This window comes from Lineus longissimus, chromosome 1 (genome assembly GCF_910592395.1).
Source record: "Lineus longissimus chromosome 1, tnLinLong1.2, whole genome shotgun sequence".
NCBI classification, from domain to species: domain Eukaryota; kingdom Metazoa; phylum Nemertea; class Pilidiophora; order Heteronemertea; family Lineidae; genus Lineus; species Lineus longissimus.
Window position 1 is genome coordinate 25,973,600 of NC_088308.1, and position 9,473 is coordinate 25,983,072.

Consider the following 9,473-nt stretch of genomic DNA (forward strand, 5'->3'; position numbering starts at 1 on the left):
ATATGGCAGTGCAAAACGTCATCATGTGACGTCAGTGTAGAACCTCCCCAGATAGCAAAGAATGTTGGCGCCTTATGGGTATTTGTGTGGGCAATACAGGTCCCATGTTTGGGTCCAATGTGGGTTACGTATAGGCAGATATAGGCACATTTTGCATGGGTTTCATATTGGGACCAAGTGGGCAGACGTGGGCTCACTGTCATGTGTCACATGCATGTGGGCCCCACAATCACATGGGATGTCATGCCCGGGCAACCTGGGCAACCTGGGCTGATTGTTCAGATCAACTATATGTTACATGTATATTAATTACGTTGTAATCATTATGCTCAAAATCAATTAATGAAAATAAAGATAATGGTAATATTAACCAAACAAGTGCGAAGGAAGTGTAAGTTAATTGACTGATTCTGAATACTAGACTCAAAATGAATTCAAGTGTTTCAGAATGCAAACCATGGGCATAAAACATCACAGAAACATCAGATCCTAAAATCTTTCGCAATTTGCTGGTGGTGGTTTGCCAATGGAAACATTAAGGCTCACTCCAGATGTTTACCCCTTACACCCCGCCGAGAGGTGAGTGCCCAACTCATCTCGCCCAGGGGTTGCTGGTGAAAACACATATTATCCGAACCAGGGGCCTCTTTATTGCAAGCCGAGAGTCCGAGGAAACTCACTTCTAAGTGTCTGACTCTTTAGTAACTATACCCTCATCAGCATCTAACTCAATCACTGTCTGAACCTTCCTATCGTCTACAACTGAGGCGCTTGCCTCGACAACATCTACGTCACCATCGCTATCTATTTCGTTTTCTTCTCCATCCTTCGTCGTCTCGAACAACTCTTCCAATTCTTTGTCAACTACGTCTTCATGACCATCTCCGACTGTTTCTGATTGTTCAACATCCGCAATGAAACAAGCCTGCGATTGGTCGTGTTCCGCAACTACACCACTTCCTGTAGACTTCACGACATCACTTCCGCTAGTTGCCTTCACTTCCGGTTCCTGTGGGGCCACGTCTGCGCCAATCGTATTCATGATGTCTTCAATTTCTTCTATTTCCAGAGCTGTGTCTTCGTAATCTAATAACCTCATGTCATTTTCAGCATTCGGCTTAAGAGCACTTGTCTTCTTCAATTTAGTGCTTGACGTATCGATTGGAGGTGGCGTATTTGATACACCTGTGATGATGTCCGGCGAAGCAGTGGTCCCACGATCGCCCGTTAGTGAAATAATCGTTGAAGAAGGTTGAATCTTTGCCGACGATGGTGGAGACCTAGCATGTTTCTTAACTCGAGGCGGCACATTTGGAGTAGGCTGCACTTTGACAAGGGTCAGAGGCTGCGTCTGCATCGGTGACAATTCTAGTTTGCCCTCCACTTGATTCCCCACGCGGCCGTTTCTTTTTGCTGGTGTAGGTTGTGTCTGTATCGGTGGCAAACTTGCTTTGGCCACACCTGAAATATCCACGTGGTCTTTTTCTCCTCCTTCTGGTGCAGGTGTAGCCTGCGGTCCAACGACGTTAGACCTTGCAGATGCAACCCTAACCAGTCGAACTGACCCAGGTGTATTAGGTTGCCCTGCCTTCACTGAAGCCGCTGTGACTGTAGCCGTCCCAGAATCCGTCAAACCAAGGAAAGATGGTTGACTACAAATTGACGACAAACTACTGCTTTGCTTCGAAGCCTTGGACAATGCTGGAGAATCAACCTGGCGGAATCGTTCTCCACAAGCAGTGCCATCATGCCCTGCACTGACTCCTGCTGCGGCTCCTACTGGTGACCTTCGCTTTAATTCACCAGTGGGAGGTGGTTGCCTTGACCAGGATTTTTCATCAATGAGTTCAGCGCCATCATCATCAAAAGCCTTGTTATCAAAGCCGTCACTTCCGCTTTCCTCGTCATCATCGCTGACATTTTCTTCCTTAAGACACGTGACTACGACCAAACGGTAAAACTGCAGGACAATCACCAACGCGTTTTTGACCGTAAAAAACAGGATGGTGTAATTGAAAAGATTGAAGGTGACCATTACGTACAACCTCAGGGAGAGGAATGGGGCATCTTGGAGGAGAACTGTGATAAGGATACTCCAGACCTCATTTTCGCAGCATTTACCTCCACAGCAGCCGGAGCACTCTCCATCATCCCCATCTCCATCTTCATTCGCCGTTGGGCGAATCAGCGCAATCTTCTTTCGCCTAGCTTTCGTAGCAGTCAACACCAGTACAAATTGCATCAAACTAATTGTCCAGATGCTTAGAATTATATACGAAAGAAAGGGGTGAAGCAGTACTTGCTTTTCGTCGAACAAAACAAATAGTTCCATGATATCCGACGCCAAACCGATGTAGACGAATAGGAGTTGTGAGAGTTGGTCACGTGTTATGTCACCTTTCGGAAGCAGCCATCGTCCAATCACGAGCAAGAACATCAATGATTGTTCTATGACGAGCACCCACATGTCAGGACTGAATTCGATGGGAATGGTCGCCTGAAATGAGGAAACAAATTCGATTAATTAGAAGTACATGTAAAATGTAGTTAAAAAACTGAGGCCTTAAGCTTTGGACTGCATGATCATGATCATCGCTTTAAAGATCTTCGGTCAGACAGGAAAACTACCTGCCCTGGTTTGGCATGTCTACCCTCGACGGTGGCGTAATAAACGTATAACGGTCTCGGCGTTATCCAGATGGTTAAAGGATCATCGACAACATCCCCGGCCTGACTACGAGACTTTTGTATTTGCTCCTTTTTCCTGATGTTAGGCTTTGTGATTTGTCAAAACATTGGGGGGGGGGGGTACTGTAAGTAACTACAGATACACTTACCCCATTAAGTGATGCAAGACCAACATTCTGATTGCCCGTATCTTCTGTACCATTCGTTTTTCCTCCTCTCGGGGCTGATGTTGAAGGTGTGAAGTTGCTCACTTCGTTTTGGTACCTCGTCAGCCGATCTAACTCAAGGAACCAGATCCCTGGCACGGACGAACACAAGTAGAAGAAAAAGGCGGGACTAACCCTGAAATCAAAGAATGGGTTCATCTTATATGAACATCGGTATTGAGGAAGGTCATATCTTAAGAGTTGTTAGGTTGGGGAGAGGGTAAGTCTCCCTTGCATCACTTTATAGTGAACTGTGTCGCCGCCAGGCTCGATCAATGACTGACGATTCGACCTCACTTTGACCTCTTAATTTGACTTACTTTTCGACCTTACTTTGACCTGATCTCAGGATGAGGTCACTGGGGCAAGCATGTTCTCGGCAAAATATGTAATGGTCTATAAAGAAATGGCACGATGCATCCTAAAGTTGATTTCCTCTGCAAATTGAATTGTTATAAGTACAACCACAAATAAATCACGACTTTAGCAAATAGGTTTTGAATAAATTTCAATATATTGCCAATTCCTTCTGCCCAAGGATATTCATGGTAATAGTGTGAGTATGGTAGACATATGCGGCAAGTGATATTTTAACATTCAATGTGCAGAAAATATTCTTTATGCATCTGTTGTAACTTTGTACTTTGATGATGAATTATTTTCCAGATTTCAATAAATCGGGGCTAAGTCTTTTGAATTATACAGCTAGCGCTTCATTCGGAATACATAATAATGTGGGTTAAACGCATGTTATCATCGACCTCACGAGGACAATACTGTTCCGCAGCAAGAACAACCAACATCTTTAAGGCCGGGTATATTTGGCAAGCCGCTCGCCGAACAGGCATCTTTTTTTGTCCTGTTTGGAGAGCCGCTTGCCAAACAGCACTAAAAAGCCACCCTGTTCGGCGAGCCGGGCTTGCCAAACAGGTAAAAATCTACCCTGTTTGGCGAGCTGGAGACTTTACTTTAATATTAATGAGTTCGGCTTTCCATTCAGGACAAGAAAAAGTCGCTGTTTGGTAAGCCGGGCTTGCCAAATAGTCACTTCCAATCTTTTTAAAAGGTCGCTACGTATTTTACCGAATGCCGCTACATGTTACTGCCTGTGATGAAATTGCATTTATTATTTTGATGGAGAATTAGAAAAATAAATAATCGTCAAGTAAACGCAGGACATAGAGGGAACTGGATTTAGTTTTGGAATTGCGGTATTGGTCAACCGAGTCGTACTTTAGTAGTAAGGGTTCATTATGCGACTGTAGGAAAAAAAATGTGTTATTTGCGCCAATGAGTAACCATTCTGGGCTTGGTCTATAAACGAAAGTAGAGTAATTAGGGGTAATATTGCATTTAATAGCCCAGTGTACTCATTCTCGAGGATGTTTTGAAGTTGCCTAGACAACCCGCAGACAACAGAACTAACAATCAGATCACTCAGAGAATTTCAAGCCATCGCTCAAATATTAGGGAAGATTTATTAAGTTTTTGTCCGTACATTCTTCATTTGTATTCATTTAACTAGTAATTGATCGTTTTGGTGACGCGATCTAAAAAAACTGGGTTATTTTCGGTTAAGTCACTTTACGTAGATATAACTTTCTCTGAGTGATGTATTCAGTTTAACATTGATTTTGATGTCTATTATGTCATTAAAAAATCTGGGGACATCCCCCCCCCCCCCCACACACACACCCTTTGCTCCAAGCTGGCGAAGATACGAAATGGAAGCACTGCTCTAAATCTTATCACAGGCACCACATTCAGAGATGACCGGATCATAAAAAAGGAACTGCATCTGCATGATCAGCGTTCATCAGTAGAACCTTTTGTTAAAGATATCCTCGGGACTGACAACTGTTGTCCTTAAAAGAGAGGTCTACTGAATAGAGAGGTTATGCTAACTAAATGAGAATGAACCAATTTGGGACCATAGTGTCTGAATAGAAAGGGTGTCCTTAACAGAGAGGTGTCCGCTATGGGATGTTCATCTAGTATATACTTACCATTTATAGTCATAGCCCTTTCTCTTGATCAAAGTATAGAAGGTCTCTATAATGAGAAGCAGCAGCCCACCGCTCAAACCCCAGTAGTAGGGATTGTCCAATAGTCCCACCACTCTCCAAATCGTTATAAAGCTATGACCAGCAAACAGAATCCTCGTGAGAAGTGCTTTGATAATCGTTATGCATCCCATTTTGATTATATCTAAAATCTACTCGATTTCTTCTTTGTCAAGTATTATTTAAATGTGCTTTCATCCCTCAAAATTTGCTGTATTAAGTGCCTTATTTATTGTTTCAACCCGAGATTGTCTCACAGCAGTCATTGAGTAATCCGAAATTATTAAAATCCGTGCTTTAACGGGACAACCTTCTCCAAAGCGTCTGTTCCACTTATAAAATGTTCGTCCCTGCACTTCCCTTGATATCTGTACGAGGAACGTCACTGCGGCTGCTTTGTCTCCAAGTGGTCTCCCGCAAATAAGAATGAGGAGAGAAAGTTTCAGTAATTGACTTTTAATCCTGCGTTTGATCTGAATACCCGTGGAATACCCGTGGCGAGATTCTCTGGCTCCAAAGATGTAACCTCAAAATCAATGTGACCAAATAATGAATAGCCTCTTCTCGACCATCGTCCATCACATCGCAGACCGTCGACGAAGAATTGCCCCCCGCAATGGGATAAGTATGCGGTATGAGTGACTACCCGATGTAAAAATTTACATTCGGATTTCGCCAATGGCATCCTCAGGCCTAGACGAGAAACGTCACAACGACAGTCTTCGTTTTTGTACTAAAAAGGCAAATTGGAGCCAAAAATAACCAGATGGCCAATTTTCTGGCTCATGACTGTGACGGCGTTGATTATCAAAATAGTTAATTACAACACCCTTCTATTCTAGGCAGAGCCAATCAATCTTTATATTTGGAGGAAGAATACTTTCTCTCTGCACAAGTTACGACCAACTTGGATGTATGCCTATCCCATTGCGTGGGAAAGTCATCACAGTGGCGCCAACTGTTCAGTTTAACAGATAGAAAAGGAAATATGGGATAATTGTTGAGCGTTTTTATTCTCAGCAAATATGATGTGGATGATTAAATGAATAAGATTTGAAAAAGTAAAAAAATAACATATATACATGTAGTTAAATGCTTTTAAATGTCGACTGCAACATCATACCCAGTCGGCTGTGAGTAGAAACTAGCAATAGGTCGTCTTAATAGGATCCGAAAAAGTGAATATATACGCGTTTTTGTTTAGATGTCGTTTTGACAGTAATGGGCTATTTAACAGTCAGCGCACCCAGTGGGATTCATCTAGTATAGCTGAGCCGAACTCAAATCACCATCGTGAGCTGATTTATCCAGTGGAATTCCATTCTTTCCGTTAATGCCAGCAGGTGTCGCTGATGGGTCTACGTCCACACCCTCTGCAATGTTATCGAACCGGTCAGTTTCTGCATCAGACTGAACATCTTGATTACTCTTACGTCGACCTTTCGAAACACTGTCTTCAGGTGGTAGGCACGTGATTACAAAAATGCGATAAATCTGCAGCAGGATGACGTAGATATTCTTGCAGGCGAAGAATAACAGCGTGTTAGTTATCAACTGATATTTCACCATGATATACAACCGAACACAAAGAAATGGAATATCCTGGAAAGCCAAGGTCATACATAATGCTGCGACCTCTATCGGGTCATATTTGCGTCCCTTGCTGCCCTTTCTTGATTCAAGGTTAGGGTCCGAATACTCGCTGATAAAAGCAAATCTTTCTTTTCGACCACCTCCGGAGGAGGCCAACAGTAAAGTAAATTGAAGCAAACTGAGGGACCAGACTCCAAGAATGGCAAGGAATATATTGAAGTCCTGCATCACTACCTTTAATTCGAAAAGATCAAAAAGTTCAATGATGTCAGCGCCAAGTGCGACATAGACCAAGAGAATTTGGGAGAGTCTTTCCCTGGTGATAGCTCCTCTTGGTAGGATCCACCTGGTGGGGACAAGAAGCAAGATGAGGCTCTGTTCAAGGACTTGCACCCAGGTGTCTGGTTGAAGGTACAGCGGGATCTCAATCTGCAAGATAAACGCGCATGGTGAGAAGAAGCAGAGTCAGAAAATCCCACCCGTAAGGTTTCAGCATCGCTGTTACAGTACTTCCTCCTCTTTCGCGTCAAGCCGAAAGCGTTTCAATTGCGGTTAGGTGATTTGTCGGAGTTCACAAGATGTGGAATCTATACAATGTTTGATACTTCGTTCCTCAGCCGCCCTTTACTTACCCCAGCAAAATCGGACAGCTTCTCGGCTTCCTGTTTCAATGTGACATTGAGATTTTTCGATGCTGCTTCGTAGCGGTCCCAGCGATCCAGTTCCAACATCCAAATGGGAGGAACAGCGGCAACAAGGAAGAAGAAAAAACTGGAAGATGCCCTGAAATGATATAGGATCATCTGGCCATCAGTGAAATATCCTCACAAACTTAAGTCATGAAGCAATTTGAACTTGTCCAAAAGGCCGCATCGGAATATGCTCACAATTCCCCCCCCCCCCCCCCAACCCACCAAAAAACTACTTTGCCCCCCCCTCCCCCCGGCCAATGTAAGATTTATTGCTCTCGCTTAACAGAAGCCAATCGATCTAGGTAGCATGGCCGCCCTCTATCTACTGTTGTGAAAGTGGCTGTTGGTGACAACATAACATAGGGTCACCATGCAGTCAGGACGTCAAACTAATGACGATGACGAAGGCGATGACGACGACGACGATGATGACAATGTCGCCGAGGAAACTCACCATTTGTATTCCTTTCCCTTCCGATGTCCAATGGTGTAGATCGAGTCCACAACCAAACCTATCATCAGGCCACACAGCAGCCAATACATGTTGTATTTCGGGTCACCATTTCTCTCCTTGGCGTCTACGACTCTCCAGATGGAAATGAAACATTGGAGGAAGAATAGAAATCTCGTGATAAGAGACGAGAAGATGTCACACGCAACCATATGCTTCTTCTGGTAGGAATCATCGCAGGGTTGGCAACAAACCATTCTGTCTGATTGCAGCTAGTAATAGTTGGTGGTTGGACTGAAGCAAAGTTGGAGTCACAGAAAAGTGCAGCTTAGTCAATGTCAAAGTAATTACAGGCTTCTTCTCTGGAGTCTTGGAGACACAAGAGTTTTGGTTGGAGTTTTGGTTGGAGTTGGTTGGACTGAAGTTGGTAGTTGGACTGAAGCAAAGTTGGAGTCACAGAAAAGTGCAGCTTAGTCCATTTCAAAGTAATTACAGGTTCCTTCTCTGGAGTTTTGGAGTCACAGAAGCTTGGTCTTCAACAAAGTTTAAGTAAACTCTTCTTTGTCGCTGAAAGAATATTAGATATGTTAAAAGGACATTCTTATCAAATTTAGTGAACTGAGTCTATTCCGTTGAGTTAAAGGCAAAGTCTACCAATTGATTGATTTAAGTTCTTCGCTGTAGTTGGAGTCAGAGAATATCAAACCTATAAACTTGACTCTCTATTTATAAATAGAGAATACTTCTACTCCGGAGTTGATGCCAAAGAATTTCAAATCCAGATCCGAGACTTACTTATTCCCTGAAGTTGCAGTCAAAGAATATAAAACTTAGATCCTTGACTAAACTTATTTTTAGGGTTGGAGTCACAGAGTATATCAAACCTAAATCCTTGAATTGACTTCTTCCCTTGATTTGAAGTCGACGAATATCAAACCTAAATCCTTAACCAAACTTCGTCTCGGTCCTGTCTGTAGTTATATTGTAATATCAAATCTGGATTCTTGTCAATGTCGAATATTATTTCTTACGTTACATGGACTATAATCCCGAATGAATATTATAATGCATGGTGAAAGTGTTCCCAACGTAAATGATATTCTAGGTCGAAAGGTTCGAATTTCGTCTCTTACAATGTAGTGTGTGATGATAAACTTCATTCACTCACTCAATACTGATATACACATGAAAGGATTCAATATGAATGAAGTGTATTTATCCAAAGTGGATTTTCTTTCTCCTCATGAATGGGATCAATGAAGTCTATACTTTGAACTAGGAAGTTGGGTTGGACAGCTAAATGTGTAAAGATTGCAGTAGTACTCTATAGGCCCTCAGAATTGCCGTCAGAATTCATGCCCCCTGCAGTGTAAAAAACAGCTCGAATTCACCGGCTGATCGTTAGTTTCTTCCATGATCTCAGACTTTTTATTAAGATATATACCGAGAATAAAGACTTGGAAACTCACCCATTTAGTCACTGATGAGGGTTGATGTGTCCTTTGTCCGTCGCATTTTGGCCACGACTCCAAAAGATCACAACATTAACCAACCTCTCTAATCATAGTACAGTTTACTTATACCATTCTTGGGTATTGCCATTCAATGTTACATGTTCTTGTGAGTATAAAAATAGCCCCTCTTCTTATGTATTATTATTGAGTCTCAAATAACTCCTGCTGACATATGACGCATGCAGGGACCATGGACCTAACATTCTTTGTGTTACAATTATAATCCCCTATACTAATCCGCCTGGTCTACAATATATTCACAATTG

The 9,473-nt window shown here is 42.7% G+C and overlaps 2 protein-coding genes across 4 annotated transcripts; both read right to left on the reverse strand.

Annotated features, from left to right (window-relative positions):
- Positions 1–625: 625 nt before the first annotated feature.
- On the reverse strand, positions 626–5,091 carry LOC135488280 (uncharacterized). The gene is made up of 3 exons (XM_064772862.1): positions 4,901–5,091; positions 2,838–3,030; positions 626–2,497 (listed from the first exon to the last, which is right to left on the reverse strand). The coding sequence occupies exons 1-3, from the start codon at positions 5,089–5,091 to the stop codon at positions 683–685; spliced, it is 2,199 nt and encodes a 732-aa protein (XP_064628932.1). The 3' UTR covers positions 626–682.
- A 976-nt stretch (positions 5,092–6,067) lies between these two features.
- Positions 6,068–9,250, reverse strand: LOC135494437 (transmembrane protein 26-like). Of its 3 annotated transcripts, none has more exons than XM_064782397.1 (4): positions 9,163–9,250; positions 7,697–8,260; positions 7,183–7,333; positions 6,068–6,979 (listed from the first exon to the last, which is right to left on the reverse strand). In XM_064782397.1, the coding sequence occupies exons 2-4, from the start codon at positions 7,948–7,950 to the stop codon at positions 6,218–6,220; spliced, it is 1,167 nt and encodes a 388-aa protein (XP_064638467.1). In that variant the 5' UTR covers positions 7,951–8,260; positions 9,163–9,250; the 3' UTR covers positions 6,068–6,217. The 3 variants fall into 3 exon arrangements, with proteins under 3 accessions (XP_064638467.1, XP_064638487.1, XP_064638476.1); XM_064782417.1 differs by lacking the exon at positions 9,163–9,250 and adding an exon at positions 8,578–8,774; XM_064782406.1 differs by lacking the exon at positions 9,163–9,250 and adding an exon at positions 8,489–8,774.
- Positions 9,251–9,473: the final 223 nt, after the last annotated feature.